This window comes from Vipera berus (assembly GCF_964194415.1).
Source record: "Vipera berus genome assembly, chromosome: 7".
NCBI classification, from domain to species: Eukaryota; Metazoa; Chordata; class Lepidosauria; order Squamata; family Viperidae; genus Vipera; species Vipera berus.
This window is the reverse complement of record NC_138209.1, coordinates 66,314,281-66,333,975: the sequence shown is the minus strand read 5'-3', so window position 1 is coordinate 66,333,975 and position 19,695 is coordinate 66,314,281. Positions and strand designations below refer to the sequence as shown.

The following is a 19,695-nucleotide window of genomic DNA, read 5'->3' as shown; positions in this document are numbered from 1 at the left end:
TACATATTTATAAGGGAAAAAATGTTCTCCTTTTGTGTAAAGTATTCAGCATTAATGAGACCTTTGTCCATTTAAGATGAAATCCCCCAAATACTTTTGTGTTTCGGCAATACACAATTTACATTGCAGAGAAAATCTCGTTCCCCTGATGTTACTGTGATATGGGGTGGGTGGGGAGCCAATGGTATTAGATCATGTACTTTATACATGATTTTCCTTTTATAAAGGCTGTCACTTCATTCCACTGAGCCCTGGTTCTATTAAAGGTAAAGGTAAAGGTTCCCCCGCACATGCATGCTAGTCGTTTCCGACTCTAGGGGCTGGTGCTCATCTCCGTTTCAAAGCCGAAGAGCCAGTGCTTGTCCGAGGACGTCTCCGTGGTCATGTGGCCGGCATGACTAGACGCCAAAGGCGCACAGAACACTGTTACCTTCCCACTGTAGTGGTCCCTATTTTTTGACTTGCATTTTTACGTGCTTTCGAACTGCTAGGTTGGCAGAAGCTGGGCTGAGTAACAGGCGCTCACTCTGTTACGCGGCACTCGGGATTCAACCCACCAAACTGCCGACCTTCTGATCGACAAGCTCAGCGTCCTAACCCACTGAGCCACCGCGTTCCTGCTCTAGTTCTATTAAGGTAAAGGTAAAGGTTCCCCCGCACATGCATGCTAGTCGTTTCCGACTCTAGGGGCCGGTGCTCATCTCCATTTCAAAGCCGAAGAGCCAGCGCTTGTCCGAGGACGTCTCCGTGGTCCTGTGGCCGGCATGACTAGTACGGAACGCTGTTACCTTCCCACCGTAGTGGTCCCTATTTTTCTACTTGCATTTTTACGTGCTTTCGAACTGCTAGGTGGGCAGAAGCTGGGACGAGTAACAGGCGCTCACTCTGCTACGCGGCACTCGGGATTTGATCCACCAAACTGCCGACCTTCTGATCGACAAGGTCACTGTCCTAACCCACTGAGCCACCGCGTCCCTCTAGTTCTATTACAATACCATTTATATAGCAACTAAGGTACATTAACCTATAAGGGGATCGACTTGCACTAAAGTATGTTTTTACTCACAAATCTATTTCTAATTATCTAACTAGATCGGGTATGGGAAAGTACTTTACAAAATTAGATTTTGTTTGAGATTTGATTGAGGAAGTATCACTCCCGTATCTGGAGAGAGAAGAGGACGACCAGCAACAAAGTGGATCGACTCAGTTACAATGGCAACGATAGACCAGGAGACGTGGTTATAGGAGACTTGAAAGAAGAGATATGGGATAGATTGTCATGGGAGAAAAAAATCAATCCATATGATTGCTATGTAAGTATGTATTGTATGTATGACTTGATCATACATAATAATTGACTCCCATGTTTCATCCTTCTTTTTTTCTGTGAATTTCAGTGACAATTTCTAACTTGCTGTCAGTCAACTTTCTCCTGTTTTTGTACACAGTATTTCTAGCTGACATGGCTTTTTACTTAAACCATTTCACTGTCACTCAGTTGACTTCTTACTGAGTGCCACAGAGACATAAGACCCTCAACATTCAAGCCTTATTGACAAAAATATTAAAATGCTTTGTTTTTTCAATCTCTCAGACCTTTTCCTTCCAAAGTGTGTGCATATTAATAAATGTAGAATATAGAAAATGTAGTACACATATTGTACAATTCCAGTGTAGCTTACATGTAGGGGATCTAAGACAGGACTATCTTGTCTGGAAAATGCTCTCAGGGTGATAGTCCCCTGTGGAACAGCGTAGACCTTGGTGGGCAAGAACAGTCCTTGCTATTGTAGCCTTGTAGACAATGGTTAAGATGTGTGTTACGAGGAAGACCATTGTTGTTTAAGGTGGTTTAGAAGTCTTACAAATAATGAATAAATAAACTTCTGAGGTTGCTATCAATCATTCTTTCTAATCTTTTAGGATACTCTCTTAACATTTTAATTTATTGCCTTCTGCTTAAGATTGGCAATTTCCTTTGTAACAGACTCATTTCTACTTTTAAAAAATAATTTCTAAATCAGAGCAGAAGATTTTTGATGGTTGACAACTAGTTAAGGGGCAGTGTTGTTCATGAATGTCTCACTGGAGACTCATCCATAAAACTGTCAGTCAATCCCTTTCACCCTTAATAAACAATATTTTTTCCCTATAAGGAAAGAGGTGTAGACATATAAGAGAGTTTTTGATGTTACTGTCAGCATTTCTGGTAAAATTCCATGTACGGCAAGTGCATTATCAAAGACTTCATCTAGGTTTGCTACTGTTTAGGGAAGTGAGAGTAGAGCATCCAGTATATTAGTAGATTCATATGACAACTCTTGCATATATTGAATAAACAGGAAATGGGACAAGGGTCGTGTGGTTAGTTTGTGAATTGCTGGTCCATTTTAATGGGGGAATATAAGAAAGAAAGTTCTTATCAGTATTACAACACAGTTACAACTCGGATCTTCACCTAACCAGTTCCTCTGTCACATTTGTGCTCCCAGGGGTGACATCTGTACCAACCTTTTTGGCCTCCTGAAAGGTGAAGAAATAGATAAAACTTACTTTGATGTAAGTGTTGAAAACTTGCTTGTGCTTTAATTTTTTACCATATGACAATTAAAAATGTAAGTTCACCTGCTAGATGATCTGATGTGCTAGTGAGGTTTGCTAAAATGGGAAAAGTTACCTTCTTTTTGGGGGGGTGGTTTAGGCTGCTTAGGTTTTGCATTGTTAACTTCAGGTAAGACGTGAGAAAGCTTTTTCCTTCTATTCCCTTCCCTTCCATTTGTCTGAAACTGAATTGGTAGCTTCTAAGGGACGCGGTGGCTCAGTGGGTTAGGACACTGAACTTGTCGATCAGAAGGTCGGCAGTTTGGCGGGTCGAATCCCGAGTGCCGCGTAGCAGAGTGAGCACCTGTTACTCGTCCCAGCTTCTGCCAACCTAGCAGTTCGAAAGCACGTCAAAAGGCAAGTAGAAAAATAGGGACCACTCCGGTGGGAAGGTAACAGCGTTCCGTGCGCCTTTGGCGTCTAGTCATGCCGGCCATATGACCATGGAGATGTCCTCGGACAAGCGCTGGCTCTTCGGCTTTGAAACGGAGATGAGCACCGGCCCCTAGAGTCGGAAACGACTAGCATGCATGTGCGGGGGAACCTTTACCTTTACCTTTACCTAAGAGTTCCCTAGATAGACTGATTAGAATGGGCTATGGGTATTGTTTGGAGGCAATCCATCATAATCTTAACCTAGGAAATCCTTAGAAAAGAATCTGCTGATAAAGTTTAAGTTGTTTCTGTGCCAACTTTATTTTATTTGTAGTCATGGTGGTGCATAGGTCAGAATGCAGTATTACAGGCTAATTCGGCTGACTTCTCGCTGCCAGCACATCAGCAGTTCGATTCTCAGGGCTCAAGGTTAACTCAGCCTTCCATCCTTCCAAGGTGGATAAAATGAGGACCCAGATTGTTGGAGGCAAGATGCTGACTCTGTAAACTGCTTAGAGAAGGTTGTAAAGCACTGTGAAGCCATTGCTATTGCTATTTATATTCTGCCATTGTACTATACAACTCAAGGCGATGTACATAATGCTTCTATCCTGTTTTCCTCCAATAATCATTCATTCAGGTAGTTGGATTTTAAACACCCAATTTCTAGTCAAACACCTTAAACATTAGACAAAAATTCTAGAGGGAGCCTCATGAAAATTTACCCAGGGTTCACACAAGGATTGAGCCCCATGCCAAACTATGGTTCAGTTTTTGAATTGATCAAATGGATTTTTGACACTTTTCATTCAAGGCAATGAAATTAATCAGGATATAATGCAATAATTATTTCAGTATTTTGGTTTCCTTAAAAAGACCCAAATGAGCATTCTGCCATTGAAAGGACTTTGGTGTCCATCATCCCGTAGTAATGGATATATTTTTATATCTGTTATTTTTAAGTAGAAAAGGAACACAGATATTTGATACTGGCTATTGTGGATTAATATTCTTAGTCAATATTGAATAAACACTACTCTATTGAAATAATATGTCATGCCATCGTTATTGTGTCCCAAGCCATCTGTTTTCTTGTTTCTAAATTTTGTACAGCATTTTAATTGTTTCTATGTTTATTTTTTATGTTTTGTAAGTTGCCCCAAGTCCTCTTATCAATGAGAGAGGTGGCATATAAATTGAATGAATGAATGTACTCTCTTATAATAATAATAATAATAATAATAATAATAATAATAATAATAATAATAATAATAATAATAATAATAATAATAATAATACTAAAAGCAAAAAAACATTTTAAAGTGTTAATGATCAAGTTACCAGAACTAATACCATAAAAAATATGTAATATGTTTATTACACACTGGGATATAACAATAACTAGCCCCCCAAAATCCTGATGTTAAAAATTTGTTCCAATCTTATACTGTAGTTCATTAATTAGCAATAAAGGTGAAGGTAAATGTTTGCCTTGTCCAGCTGTATCTGACTCTAGGGGCAATGGTTGTTAAATAGCGGGTTCTTTGGTGCAGGAATGAAGATGCGGAACAGAGTACAGGATAACTCATTGTTTATTTCGTGCTGGAACTGTACTGGGGAAATGTCTGCAACTAGCCGCAATATATAGTCTAGCCCCTAGGCGGCAGCCAATAGGTTTTGAATCAACCATTGCCACCTGGAGATAGCCAATTGCAGCACAGGAGACTTAAAGTCTGGGTTGCTGGAGAGCCGTTAGCTGCTCCAGCAACCCAAGTGGTGTTTCACAAGACATAACAATGGTCATCTCTGTTTTCTAGTCAAGGGAGCCAGCATTGTTTGAAGATGCTTCCATGCTCATATTCCCAACATGACTGTACACCAAGTTGCTTGGAAAGTTGTTACTTGCCTATTGAAGGGATACCTATTTATAGTGCATTCAGAAAGTATTCAAACCCCCTTCACTTTTGTCAATTTTGTTATGCTGCAACCTGATTCTATAGTTGTTGAAATCCATCTACACTCTGTACCCATAATGACAAAGCAAAAAGAGAATTTTAGAAATGTCTGTAAATTTATTAAAAAGGAAAAAAACCCTGAAATATCACACCCTTTGAAATTTAGCTCCAATGCTTCCCATTTCTCTTGATTGTTGCTGATATATTTCTACACCTTGATTGGAGTCCACTGGACGTGATTTAAAAAGGCATACACCTTTCTATAGAAGGCCTCAGAGCTGACAATGCATATTGTAGCAGAGCAAAAGCCATGAGGTCAAAGCAACTGCCTGGAGAGCTGAGAGACAGGATTATTGCAAGGCACAGATCTGGGGAAGGCTACATTGCTTGCACTAAAGGTCTCTAAGAGCACAATGGCCTTCATGATTCTCAAATGGAAGAAGTTTGGCACAACCAGAACTTTTCTCAGAGCCGGTCAAACTGAGCAACTGGGGGAGAAGGGCCTTAGTAACAGAGGTGATCAAGAACCCATTGGTCACTCTGACTGAGCTCCAGAGATCCTCCAGAGAAGGACAACCATCACTGCACCCCTTCACTGATCTGGGCTTTATAGCAGAGTGGCTAGATGGAAGCTTCTCCTCGGTGCAAAACACATGAAAGCCCACTTGGAGTTTGCAAAAAAGCACTTGAAGGACTTTCAGACTGGAAGAAACAAGATTCTCTGGTCTGCTGAAACCAAGATTGAACTGCTTGGCCCCAATTCAAAATGTTACATCTGGAGGAAACCAGGCAACGCTCATCAGCTGTCCAATACCATCCCAACAGTGAAGCATGATGGTGGCAGCATCATGCTGTGGGGGTGTTTTTCACCAGCAGGGGCGGGGAGACTGGTCAGAGTTGAGGGAAAGCTGAATGGAGAAAAGTACAGGGATATCCTCAATAAAACCTGTTCCACAGCATTCAGGAGCTCAGACTGAGCCGAAAGTTCACTTTCCAACATGACAACAGTCTCAAGCACACAGCCAAGACAACACAGGAGTGGCTTAGGGACAACTCTGTGAATGTTCTAGAATGGCCCAGCCAGAGCCCTGACTTGAATCCTATTGAACATTTCTGGAGGGTCCTGAAAATGGCCGTCCACCGATGGTCGCCATCCAATCTGACTGAGCTTGAGAGGATTTGCAAGCAGAATGGCAGAATCCAGGTGTGCAAAGCTTGTTGTGTCATACCCCCCCCCCAAAAAAAAAGACTCAAGGCTGTAATTGCTGCCAAAGGTGCTTCGACAAAGTATTGAGTGAAGGGACTACATACTTATGCCAATGTGATAGTTCAGGATTTTTTTCTTTTTAATAAATTTACAGACATTTCTAAAATGAAGGGGATCTGAATACTTTCTGAATGCACTGTATCTATTTGCATTTGCATGCTTTTGAACTGCTAGATTGGCAGGAGCTGGGCAAGGATGGGAGCTCACCCATCATGCTGTATTTTGGGTCTTAAACTGCTTATTTTCTGCTCGACCATCCCAGCCTCTGGTCAACCAGCCTCCCCCCCAAAAAGGAATAATTATAATATTCTCAAAGAATGTATTTCAGAGCTGTTGCTCACTCATCTGCTTTCTGTTCAGTGATTTAAATATATCAAGTTTATGTCACTTTTGACTGATCCGGTGGGTTCCTGGTTTACATGAACTTAACTTTCAGTAAAGCTAAAGGGGAAAAAAACAGAACAAAAAGTATTTTTAAGTTACTTAGGGAGATTCCAGAGCACACTCAGAAAGTGGAACAGCACTAGTAGTAGTTTTTGTAACAGACTACTAGTAGTTTTTGGAAATGTAAATCTAAACAACAGATCTTTCAGAAAAATACTTTCATCTGGACATGCCAACCACTTAGAAATTCCAAGTAATGTTTTTAAAAAAGGAATTGGCAGGAAAGTGTATAACACCAGGCAGCAGTGGAAAAGCAGAATTTCCAGAACATGAACAAAAGATCATTTGTTGTCTAGATCCCAGAGGATATAGCAATGCAACTTCACTTTTTTGTAGTAGCCGAGTGTAAGATTAAATCTAGACCTGCAATTTCTCTGAAATTGTTGAGCATTGTCCAAAATGAAGAAATCATTGGCTAAATTTTCTAAAAGGGAATGCATTTTGAAAGTGGATTATTGTTGCTATTGCTCCAAATCAAACCATAATACTAACCATATAAGAATAAACAGAATTTTCAATAAAAGAAGTGGAATTTTCAAAAGAGCTAGGGATGACAATGAAACAGCGAACAACTTTTAATTGAATCAGACTTATGAGCTACCGATAATCAGCAGAGGATATCACTAAACTCACCCAATCCATATTACACCTGATCCAGATGTATATGCAATCTTCAATTTACATAAATTATTTTAATTTCAAAAGCTCTGGGCCATCAACATGCATGCCCTGGCAGTCATCGGATAATCTGTTGGTATAGTGAACTGGTCAAAAGAGGACATGGAGGCTACCAGTGTGAAGACCCAGAAGCTCTTCAAAATGTACAGAAGTTTCCACCCCAAGTCCAACCTACATACACTGCACACCAGCCCACCCCCTCCAAAAAAAAATAAAAAGGCTACTACACTAATTAGGAGCCAAGGTGCAAACTATGGAAAATGGCTTTGGAGACAGTTCAACCTATAGCGGCAGGGTGTAAGATGCAGACAAGAATATCAGTAGCTGGCATTCTGCAGGAACATTTGCAGAGTGTATGGGCTAGCTAGACTCTGCCAAGTCCAGATGGATGGTCCCACAGAAAGTCGTAAAGAATAACAGAGAATAATGGAGAAATGAGGACCCAGATTGTTGGGGGCAATTAAGCTGACTTTGTAATAATGCCGCTTGGGTGTGTGTGTGTGAAAGCCCTAATAAGCAGGCATATACATAGAATGAAGGCTACTGCTAAGCTTGTAAGCCGCCCTGAGTCTTCGGAGAAGGGCGGGATATAAATGGAATTTTTTAAAAAAATGGAGATGGGCATCACCCCCCAGAGTCAGACATGACTGGGCAGGAGAAACTTTTACCTATATTCCATAAAGCATAAACTCCCAGACTTTCTAATGCATGCTGCAAAACATGAGGAAATACAACCAATTGTATACCTATTGTTTATTTATTTATCAAATTGGTGCGCCATCCAGGGTGACTCTGGATGGTTCAAACGAAAACAAGACGACGTCACGTACAAAAAAATAAATAAATGCAAGAATAACAATAAGACAGGAACAAAGCAATAGCCTGATGCAGGGATTGACATTAGTGCTGCTAATGACCAGCCTGAAATAATACGATCTCATAAAATATTCTGGAAGATTACATGAGTTGAAAGGAAACAAGAGTACAGAATAAGTAACCAATCAGAACGATAAGCATCTATTTAGAAAAAAAAAACGTCCCTCCGTTTGGGTTAAGTCCATTTCTCTATACTTATTACACTACGGAGGGGGGAAAAAAACTACTTTTATGTAAGATATGACACGGTTTCTACAAGGCAGTCCTTGCTACCTAGAAAGTTAAACTGCGTATTTTCCGCTGAGCCGATGCAGAAAGTAGAAGGCACTTTTTTTTCCTTTTTTTAACCCTAGCTCGCCAGACTCGACGTGGGAGAAACACAGTGCACTCAATTGGCAAGCAGCACAAGATTTTTTTTATCATTTTTTTCTTTTTTTTTATTGAAAAGTTTTTCAGTACATTTTATCTTTAACAAAACAAAACCCCTCCCGACCCCCTCCCCTCTTCCCAACCGACCCCAACACCTCCCTCCCTCCCCTTCCCCGACTTCCCAGAGCTAAATACAAGGTATAAAAGTAAAAACAATCATAATCTACCATATGCAAACGACAATAAGCTATTAAATCTATCGCGCTTTAACTCCTATAAAATGACTACAAGCAATATAAATATCACATCGGTACTTATTCAAATGCTAAATGAAACTTTTTTTAGTCCCATATTTATTCTGGATGTAATCAATCCATTTTGCAAGCAGCACGAGATTTCGAGTCCGCCAGGTCAGCCTCCTGAAAAACAACTCCGTCCTATTGCAAATAAATGTCTTTCTAGACAGAAGCACGAGTGAGTTAAAACACGCCCGCCACCGATGTGCCGTTCCTGTCTCTCTCTCTCTCCCCGCGAGATTGAACGCGTGGAATGAAGTGAAATCTTTTAATAATGCAGGGGTCTTCAAACTTGGCCCTTTTATGACTTGTGGACTTCAACTCCCAGAATTCCTCAGCCAGCCAAGCTGGCTGAGGAATTCTGGGAGTTGAAGTCCACAAGTCATAAAAGGGCCAAGTTTGAAGACCCCCTGAATTACAGAATAACAGAGCTGGGTGGGACCTCGGAGCGGGCGGGGGGGGGAGGAAACCAACTGTGCTGGTTGCAAAAAATGTTACCAAAAAAAAAAAAAAACCACCCACAAACGTGGTGTGTTTTAAACTGGAAAAGCTGCCCAGTTCCTTTAAATCGGGGCTACGTAGACCAGGGGGGTCTTCAAAACTTGGCCCTTTCATGACTGGTGGACTTCAACTCCCAGAATTCCTCAGCTAGCGTGCCTGGCTGAGGAATTCTGGGAGTTGAAGTCCACCAGTCATAAAAGGGCCAAGTTCGAAGACCCCCTGAGTCGTAGACCTTCTCTCCAGGGCAAAACTTGAAGCAGTTTGGGCAGAAAAACTTTTTTTTTAAAAAAAAAGAGGCACAAGAAGCCTAAGAAGCGGGGAGGAGGAGTGGGGGGGGGGAGAGACCGGGAATGGGGTGGTGGTGGTCAGCGAGAGGTGCGGCTATCGGGAAGGAAATTTCGAAAATAATCTAAATCTGGCTTCGACTGAGACGAAGTCACCGCCCACGCTTCCCCCACCAAGGGTTGCCGGGGACAGCCTTCCGCTCGGGGAACGCCGCCCTGGCTCCTTCGCCTGCCGCTTCTTCTGAGGAGGCGACTCCGACTTTGCGGAACCGTCGGGAGAAGTTGCAAGAGGCAGCCGGGGTGGGGTGGTGGTGGGGTCTTTCGGAAGCTTCCCCGGGTAAGTAATAACGCCAGAGGAGGTGCCTGTGTTTCGGTGTTTCTTTCAATTCGTTTTTTTTTTTTACTTTAAAGCAGGGGTCTTCAAACTCGGCCCTTTTATGACTCATGGACTTCAACTCCCAGAATTCCTCAGCCAGGTGGCTGAGGAATTCTGGGAGTTGAAGTCCATGAGTCATAAAAGGGCCGAGTTTGAAGACCCCTGCTTTAAAGATTAAACCTAAATTTATGAAGCTGTACCTAGCAACCAGCTCGGCGTAGAAAGCCCTCCCGTGTGAGTTGGGAATAAGCCTGCGTTTTGGGTTTTTTTTTTAAATTTTATTTTTATTTTATTTTATGTATTGCCTTCTGTGGGGGTGACAGGTGCAAGGAAGAAGAGGAAAAGCAAGAAGACGCGGTGATAATTTAGACCTGAACCGTCCTGTGATGATGTTTGAGTTATATATGGTACTGATGATGTGAGAGCCGTCTAAGGTGACACGTATGAAGAAAAACACGCTAGGGAAATGTTAATAATAATAATAATAATAATAATAATAATAATAATAATAATAATAATAATAAGAAGAAGAAGAAGAAGAAGAAGAAGAAGAAGAAGAAGAAGAAGAAGAAGAAGAAGAAGAAGAAGAAGAAGAAGAAGAAGAAGAAGAAGAAGAAGAAGTTGGAAGGGACCTTGGAGGTCATCTAGTCCAACCCCCTGCTCAGGCAGGAAACCCTATACCATTTCAGGCAAATGGCTGTCCAGTCTCTTCTTAAAAACCTCCAGTGTTGGAGCATTCACCACTTCTGGAGGCAGGTTGTTCCACCGGTTAATTGTTCTAACTGTCAGGAAGTTTCTCCTTAGTTCTAGGTTGCTTCTCTCCTTGACTAGTTTCCATCCGTTCCTTCTTGTCCTGCTTTCAGGTGCTTTGGAGAATAGCTTGGCTTTTAAATAAAACGTCTCGAATGTTAAAGGTGGAACGGTGATATCGTGCTTTGGGGAATATGTGGATTGTGTAGAATCACTGCTGCTCCCTTGTGTGTAGGGATGGGGCTTACAAAGATTCCTTTGATTTACCCATTAGTGACGAAGGACCTAGCCCAAAGTCATAGGTGGGCATGTATGCTCACACACGCTTTACGTTCATTCAGTGTGGTATTACATGTAATGCTTTTGCTGGTGGTTTTCACTTAAAGAGCGCACCAACTGTGTTGACTAGACTAAGCCCCAACCTATCATTCGGTTACTATGAATCCTCACAATTCTTGTGCTGTGCAAGATGTGATGAATTCATACGCTTTTTTTTTTTGGCCAGAAAACAAAGACACTTCTTGCACAATAACTTTGCTAATAAAAATATGCCACATCTCTCTCTTTGGCTGCTGTTCTCCTAATGTTTATGTGTGCGTTGGCACAGTGTTGTTTTTTTCTTCCTGGCTCCACATCGATTAGCAGAGTTAGACTTAATCCTCTTATAAATAGTTTAGACTTTATTCTCAGTCTCTGAAAGAAGATCTTAGTTTCAATTTCTGTTTCCTGTCTCTGTGATTTGTCTGCATTGCTGAGGAATAGGCAGAGAGAAAGTAAATCTGGATGTTCTCCCAAAGAATAGGAGTTGTGCCTGTGAAACACTGGTGGAAATAGAACTATGAAAATAAAATAATTCTTTATTGCTAATACAACATGGACTGCTAATCATGGCCATACACATTGTGTATAACTGCTATAGACATCTACCTGCTAGGGATAGATCTGTTGGTTCTTGGAGTACAGATACTACTGAACCTATGACAAGTTATGAGCCCAAAATTTATGTTGCTAAATGAAACATTGGTTAATTGAGTTTTGCCACATTTTACAACTTTTCTTGCCACGGTTGTTAAGTGAATCATTGCAGTTAAGTTAGTAACATGGTTATTAAGTGAACCTGAGTTCCCCGTTGAATTTGCTGGTCAGAAGGTCGCAAAAGGGGATCACATAACCCCCCAGGACACTGCAACCATCATAAATATGAACCAGTTACCAAGCATCTGAATTTTGATCATATGACCATGGGGATGCTGCAATGGTAGTGTGTTGCAATCACATGATCATTTTAGGTCCTCCCCATTCTGTAATTTATTATAATCTGTAATTTCTCTCTTACGTGGCAGTCACACTGCTCACTGTCTTGTATCTTAATTTGCTTAAAATCGGTGCACATTAGTTATGACAAGAAATGATAACCTGTTTTTTTCTTTGATACAAAGGTCAAATTGAGCTGAATGTATTAGTTTTCACAATTGTTTCCTTCCTCAGGACAGAATTAAATGTGAATAACAGTAACAAATTTGGAAAATAAACTCTATGTGCTTTGTTCAAACATTTTGTGGAGTAGTTCTGTTTAACTCTTGCTAGCCATGGCATAGATATTGTTTGAAAAGTTACCGAGGTGAATATACCAAGTATGCATATTTAAGATCAGTTATATTAGTTAATTTATTAAAACATTCCCTACAGGTTGACTTTTGTTACAGATGTCTAGATAAATATAACATATATCTATGATATATTCAGATTTGGGTTTGCACTCATGTTTTTCTGTACTGATAAGCAGAGGTTTATATGTTTGATTTACCAAGAGTTGATTCAGCATGATCAGAGGGATGCTGACAGTTACAATTTAACAACTTTTATAGGGCTGTGTATTCCACAATCTTGCAAATATCCACTCATTTGTGACTACATCCCATTGAATTTCTGGGAATGAATTCTTTTTAAAACTATTATATCGTGCCTCTACATTGAAATATATAGGGTCACATAGCAAATCTGTAATCTAGACATTAGGGAGTGCCAAAACCTATGATTTCCAAGTTGCTAGAAAAAGTTCTAGCTATTCTCAAAATGCTGTTGCAGTGTGCCTGCCTGTTCAAAATATAAATCTCTTGGGTTATTTAGCTTAAACATCTGAAATTAATAAGCAACTTGATTTAAAATGGTATGGCAAAAAAACCAACTAACCATGTGGCCTTCCCTTTTACTCAGCCAAGGGAGAATCATGGGATTGTACTTAAATAAATGGAATGCCTCATGAGAGTAACCCAATGAATGTGCTAAAAGGTATTATCAGCCAAATACTTGGGAACACATCCATGACAGATCTCACAGCAGTTGTAGAAAGGAATAAAGGAATAATTCCAAGAAGAGAAAGCACATGGTGAGAATCAGAGCAAATATTCTCGAAACGTAATTCTGATTAAATGTACTTTTTCTCTGATTTTTCTACTTCTAGGTCAATTGGGTTTATGGCATGCAGAGGAGACATCCTTCGTAAAAGGTTCAGATATAAAAGTGTTAAAAAGAAAATGTAAATTTGATATGTCAATCTTTGTCCACAATTGATCTGGATAAAGACCATCAGGATCAAGGAAACTTAAATCAGGTGCAACAAAATTCCTTTCTTGGGTTCCTTTTGTCCTTTTGCTATGCTTCTCTTTTATTTTCTCTTGTGCTCCTATGTTTAAAGCCAGATATGTAAACTCCGGTTTTCAAGGGATTGGGATTAGGAACCAAAAAAAAAAGAAAATAGCTCTTAGTAGAGTTCCTGATCAGAAGATCGGCAGTTTGGCAGGTCGAATCCCGAGTGCCGCGTAGCAGAGTGAGCGCCTGTTACTCGTCCCAGCTTCTGCCCACCTAGCAGTTCGAAAGCACATAAAAATGCAAGTAGAAAAATAGGGACCACTACGGTGGGAAGGTCACAGCGTTCCGTGCACCTTTGGCATCTAGTCATGCCGGCCACATGACCACAGAGACGTCCTTGGACAAGCGCTGGCTCTTCGGCTTTGAAACGGAGATGAGCACTGGCCCCTAGAGTTGGAAATGACTAGCACGCATGTGCGGGGGAACCTTTAAGAGTTCCTGAAGCTTTGGTTTCTCAAATATGGGTTTAGCTCTGATTTGAACTGAATAACAAAAATGTGCCCATGTTGAATCCACAGCTTTCATAATGGGGTATAAACTATATTTTATACCCTATTTGGGTATAAATTATATTTTGTGGTTAGCATATAGTCGAGCTCAGTGGTTTTTAGCCTTTTCTTCACCATGGACCCCCTTTAAATAACTTTTGTGGCCATGTACCATGGCCAGGAACCACCAAGACTTAACTCAAGATTTAACATACTAGTGTACTAACATGCATCAAGCTTTTTTAAAAAAAATTATTCCCATTTATATCCCGCCCTTCTCTGAAGACTCAGGGCAGCTTACAATCTAAAGCACAAATCAATGTGCTTAGCAATAGCCTTCATTCTATGTATATGCCTGCTTATTAAGGCTTTCGGGGGGGGGCAAGCGGCATTATTACAAAGTCAGCTTATTGCCCCCAACAATCTGGGTCCTCCTTTTACCTACCTCAGAAGGATGGAAGGCTGAGTCAACCTTGAGCCTGGTGGGACTCGAACTGCACTAATTGCAGGCAGCTGGTGTTACTTAAGGAGGCATTGGCCCACTGCTCCACCAAGGCTCTTTTTTTGGACCCCCTGTGATGACATTGCAGCTCCCTGGGGGTGGGGGGTGGGAACGGACCACAGGTTGAGAACCACTTGTCTAGCTGAATGTATAAGTAATAATGTCCAACTGTCATTAAAGCTACTTCTAGCTGTCTGTGTGATATTTGTAAATATTGACTGATTCTTATTTTTTAACCAAATTACTTAAAATTACCAAATGTATTATGTATTATAACATTCTAATTGCATTTAATTTTGTTTAATCTTTTAGATAATCATGATTTTTCCAATTTGGAGTCTTTGTTTTATCTCGATTGCTGGAGCTAAAAGTCTTTCTGCTGAAAAGATCATTCCGTTTTGTGATGTTGCTCATTGCAATTTTCATAGGAAGAGTCTACACACAATTCCACTGGGTCTGTCAAATGCTGTCTTGGGACTGGACTTGACCTCTAATAGCATTGTGCATATTGGAAATGCTGACTTAAAGTTTGCAGTCAATCTTAGAATACTTTTGCTTCAATCTAATTCAATTCAGACAATTGACGACCATGCCTTTGACTTCCTTGGAAAGCTGGAGCATTTGGATTTATCATGGAATAACCTAACCTACTTGTCACCCTCTTGGTTCAGAAATCTTTCTTCTTTACAAATGTTAAACATAAAGGGGAATTCCTACTTGAAACTCGGCAAATTGCCATTATTTTCTGGCTTACAAAAGCTAAGATATCTATACTTGGGAAACGATATTTTCTCTACTTTACAGATAAAAGATTTTGAAGGAATTTCAGTTCTTGAAGAACTGGAAATTGAGGGACAGAATCTTAAACAATACTCACCAGGAACTCTACAATCTCTTGAGCACATCAGTCACATTATTTTGAATGTAACTGTCAACTCCATATTGCGTTGGATTTTAAATGATGTTAAAAATTCTGTGGTGTTTCTTGAACTGAGAAATATACACAGTAACCTTTTATCCCTTGTCCGTTATTTCAGAGAGATTCCAGTGATTGCTCAAAAGCTTGTATTTAGAGATAGTGAATTTTTAGAAAATGAAGTTTTTCCCTTAATGGAAGCATTTTCTGATATGAGCCAGCTACAAGAATTAGAAATTATAGATAGCAGATTACAGGGCACTGGGAATTTCTATACTAGTCAGCATGTTTCCAGTAATCTACATATAGTATCAATTAGGAATTTACAAATAGATTCATTTTACTTATTTTCAGATCTTTCAACCATGTGGTATCTTGTAGAGAATATTACCAGACTGACCATTGAAAATACAAAAGTTTTTCTAGTGCCTTGCAATTTTGCAAAAATGTTCCTTTCATTACAGTATCTTGATTTAAATACAAATTTGTTTCAGGATTTGTTTCTGGAGCATTCATTGTGTCCAGACAGTTGGCCTAAACTGCAGACTCTCAATGTTAGTCAAAATTCTTTGACCCATATTGATAGAACAGCTAGAAGTGTTGCTCATTTAGTCAGTCTTACTAACCTAGATATAAGTCAGAATAACTTGGAACAAATGCCAGAATCGTGCCTTTGGCCAAGAAGCTTGAAATATTTAAACATCTCTGGCTGTAAAATAGAGAAACTGACAAGTTGCATCCCTGACTCTTTAGAGATTCTGGATGCAAGCAACAATTTCCTCTATGATTTTAAGGTGAGCCTGCCTCATCTTCAGGAGCTTTACCTTAAAAATAATAGATTACAAGTTCTGCCAGATGCTGCCTTCATCCCTCATGTAAGTTTCTTGACTATTAGGGAAAACAGTGTGTTCATGATCTCTGAGCAGGAACTGGAGAAGTTTATAGAACTGAAGATGCTGGATGCCCGTTATAACAGCTTTCAATGCAAGTGTGAATTTGTTTCCTTTGTACAGTCTTATCCAAGAATAGATAATACCTTTACTGGTTGGCCTGAAAATTACATCTGCGATTCTCCAGATTATGTAAAAGGGGAGCAAATTGGAGTTGCCCAGCTACAACTGACTGACTGTCATTTCACGTCTTTTGTGTCCATCCTTTGTATTCTGATAATCCTGATCATCTTGGTGGCAGCATTTCTTTGCTACAAGTTTCATGTCATCTGGTATATGCGCATGACCTTAGCCTGGCTTAAAGCAAAACGCAAGCCTCGAAGGACCCATGAACAGGCAGTCTGCTACGATGCATTCATTTCCTACAGTGAACAAGACTCTGAATGGGTGGAAAATGTTATGGTCCAGATGTTGGAACAAGCAAACCCTCCATTTAAACTCTGTCTTCATAAAAGAGATTTTATGCCTGGCAAATGGATTGTAGACAATATCATTGACTCCATTGAGAAGAGCTCTAAAACCCTTTTTGTGCTTTCGGAGAATTTTGTACGGAGTGAGTGGTGCAAGTATGAATTGGATTTTTCTCACTTCCGTTTTTTTGACGAGAATAACGACACAGCCATTTTGATCCTCCTGGAACCTATTCCAACAAAAACAATTCCGGAAAGGTTTTGCAAACTCCGAAAATTAATGAATACCAAAACGTATCTTGAATGGCCAAGTGATAAAGATCAACAACAGTTATTTTGGTTTAATTTGAAAATGGCAATAAAAGCCTAGGTGAGAAGTTGGTATAATAAGCCATTTCCATTAATTTTAGTAGCACCTCTGGTGTGAATAATTTGTTATGGTTTGGGATGTTCAGTCAGGCCAATCCATTAGCAGGAGGCAAGTAGCCTTACAGAGGTTTGATTCCTTTAACCCTGGACATTTCCTTTGACTGCTTTTCTCTCAGCAGAAATATCGGGAACATGCAACACCAGCTGTGTCCAAATTTTGCACATGTATCTCTACTCTTCAGATATTTATGAGAAAGAAGAAATTAGCAGGGGAGCAGCTAATGTGCTGAAAGTTCTAGCAGTCTTGAGAACAAATTGAGAAAGATTGGAAGAATTGATAAAATTTATGGATTGCATTAAGCCACTTTTTCCATAACTATGCCATATTTAACAAGATTTTATCTGAATTCATGCATCATGCTAAGATGTAAATCTTGATTTACAAATCACAGCGGCCACATAGCACAGTAAGCCAAAACCAAAGAAACTGCATTATGTTTAGCGTGATGTGTCCACTGAGTTAACTTAGGTGTGCCAAGCAAATGAGGCTAGCAGGGGAACCAACACACATAGTTTTCAGTCATGATTAATTATAAAAAATAGCATCCGTTACATTCAGTGTTGAACAAGAGCATATACTATATGATCATTTTTTGTTTAAATATTAAACAACAAATATAAATATAGTGTAACTTAAGTCCTTTTAGAGCTTTTCTTTTTAGGATTTGGTGGTTGCTAAGAGCAGACAACCACTTGCTGGCACATAATCAATCAGTCAATTGCTAGATGGCATTTTATTGGTTTTTGTTATCTTTCGAAAGCTCCCTGGAACCATTAAGAGATAGGCAGCATAAATATCAGTTAAATACATAAAACGTATAAGTTGTTTAGTTGAATATATCCTAAGATGATCCATAAGCTGAGACTTCGTGTCATCTTCACTATTTGACAAAATGTTCAGCACGCTGGCATTAAGCTTCATTTATTTTTTGAAGGGCAAAAGGATGCTTCCTGTAGTTATCTTAGTTTACTGATTGTAACGTATGAAAAATGTATTTTCTGATAAAATTTTGTACTTACTGATTTAAATAAATATTTCGTACTTCTATATTCTAGCTATTCCTTTGGATCGTCAAGAGATAGGACAGAGCTTTATCTAGTTTCCATTGGAGTCAGCCATTCAGTGCTTTCCATAGCCAACATCTGCAGAAATAATAATCTTTTTTTAAAAAATGACTTTTGTGGGAGTTAATTAAACTAAAATTAAATATGCCTTCTAGTGTTGTCCATTTATGGTAATTGTGTCTTAGAAGTGTGCAAACACTCTTGATTTCAATAGGAGTTGAGTGGATTTAATTCCATGGAATTGTGCCCATAGTTAATTCTGACAAGGGCAAAACATTTGGGTAATGCGGTGGTTCGGTTAGGACGCTGAGCTTGTCGATCAGAAGGTCGGCAGTTTGGCGGGTCAAATCCCGAGTGCCGCGTAACAGAGTGAGCGCCTGTTACTCGTCCCAGCTTCTGCTAACCTAGCAGTTCGAAAGCACGTAAAAAGTGCAAGTAGAAAAATAGGGACCACTACGGTGGGAAGGTAATAATGCCACTTGGGGGGGGGCGAAAGCCCTAATAAGCAGGCATATACATAGAATGAAGGCTATTGCTAAGCACATTGATTTGTGCTTTAGATTGTAAGCTGCCCTGAGTCTTCGGAGAAGGGCGGGATATAAATGGGATTTAAAAAAAAAGGTAACAGCATTCCGTGTGCCTTTGGCGTCTAGTCATGCCGGCCACATGACCACGGAGACGTCCTCGGACAATTGCTGGCTCTTCGGCTTTGAAACGGAGATGAGCACTGGCCCCTAGAGTTGGAAACGACTAGCACACATGTGCAGGGGAACCTTTACTTTTACCTTTACCTTACGAATCATATAGAAAAGCTGATGAGACATTTATTTCAGTGCAGGATATTTTCAACATCTATTTATTGAACTGTGATTGTCAAAAGTTTTTAATCTTTGGTGGCCTGACCATCACTACCCAAACCCTTGCAGAGAAAGGGGGGGGGAATGAAACTGCTTAGGATTACCTGCAACCTGGCATGTAGATTTCAAAAGAAAAAAAACTATGTGGAGGGTTCTTCATTTGGCAGGAGACGCTGCTGGAGTGAGAGGTGACTGGGTGAGGCATGGATTAGAGGAGGCACGGCTGGGAGAAGAACTAGGAAGGAGCCTTAAGGCAGCTGAGGCCAAAGAACAACCTGAAGAAAAGAATAGCACACAAACCTTGCCTGCCTAAAGCCAACAACACTGCAACGCGAGGCCGGACAGTAGTGGGGCAAACCCCTTGTCATTTAGATGTTGGAGATCTCAGCAAAAGAATATTGAGAGGAGAGACAGTTAACACACCTAAGCCTGTAGACAGTGCTTTTTTGTAAGAGAAAAAGGTGCTAGAACTCACACGTCATACAACCTGCCTTGCCTACCCTACAAGGCTCCATCCAAAAAAGGTGCCAGAACTCCGTTCTGAGCGTTCTATGAGAAAAAAAGCCCTGCCTGTAGATAAGTGTGGGAGGAGAGAAAAAAAATAACAGAAAAGCCTCTTTATACCGTTGGCTGAGGATGCTAGAAATAGAA

The 19,695-nt window shown here is 40.2% G+C and overlaps 1 protein-coding gene across 1 annotated transcript; it reads left to right on the top strand.

Annotated features, from left to right (window-relative positions):
* The first annotated feature begins 9,897 nt into the window (after positions 1 to 9,897).
* Positions 9,898 to 18,302, top strand: TLR2 (toll like receptor 2). The gene is made up of 3 exons (XM_081332500.1): positions 9,898 to 9,986; positions 13,240 to 13,389; positions 14,730 to 18,302. Exon 3 carries the CDS (start codon positions 14,736 to 14,738, stop codon positions 17,061 to 17,063), a length of 2,328 nt encoding a protein of 775 aa, XP_081188626.1. The 5' UTR covers positions 9,898 to 9,986; positions 13,240 to 13,389; positions 14,730 to 14,735; the 3' UTR covers positions 17,064 to 18,302.
* Positions 18,303 to 19,695: the final 1,393 nt, after the last annotated feature.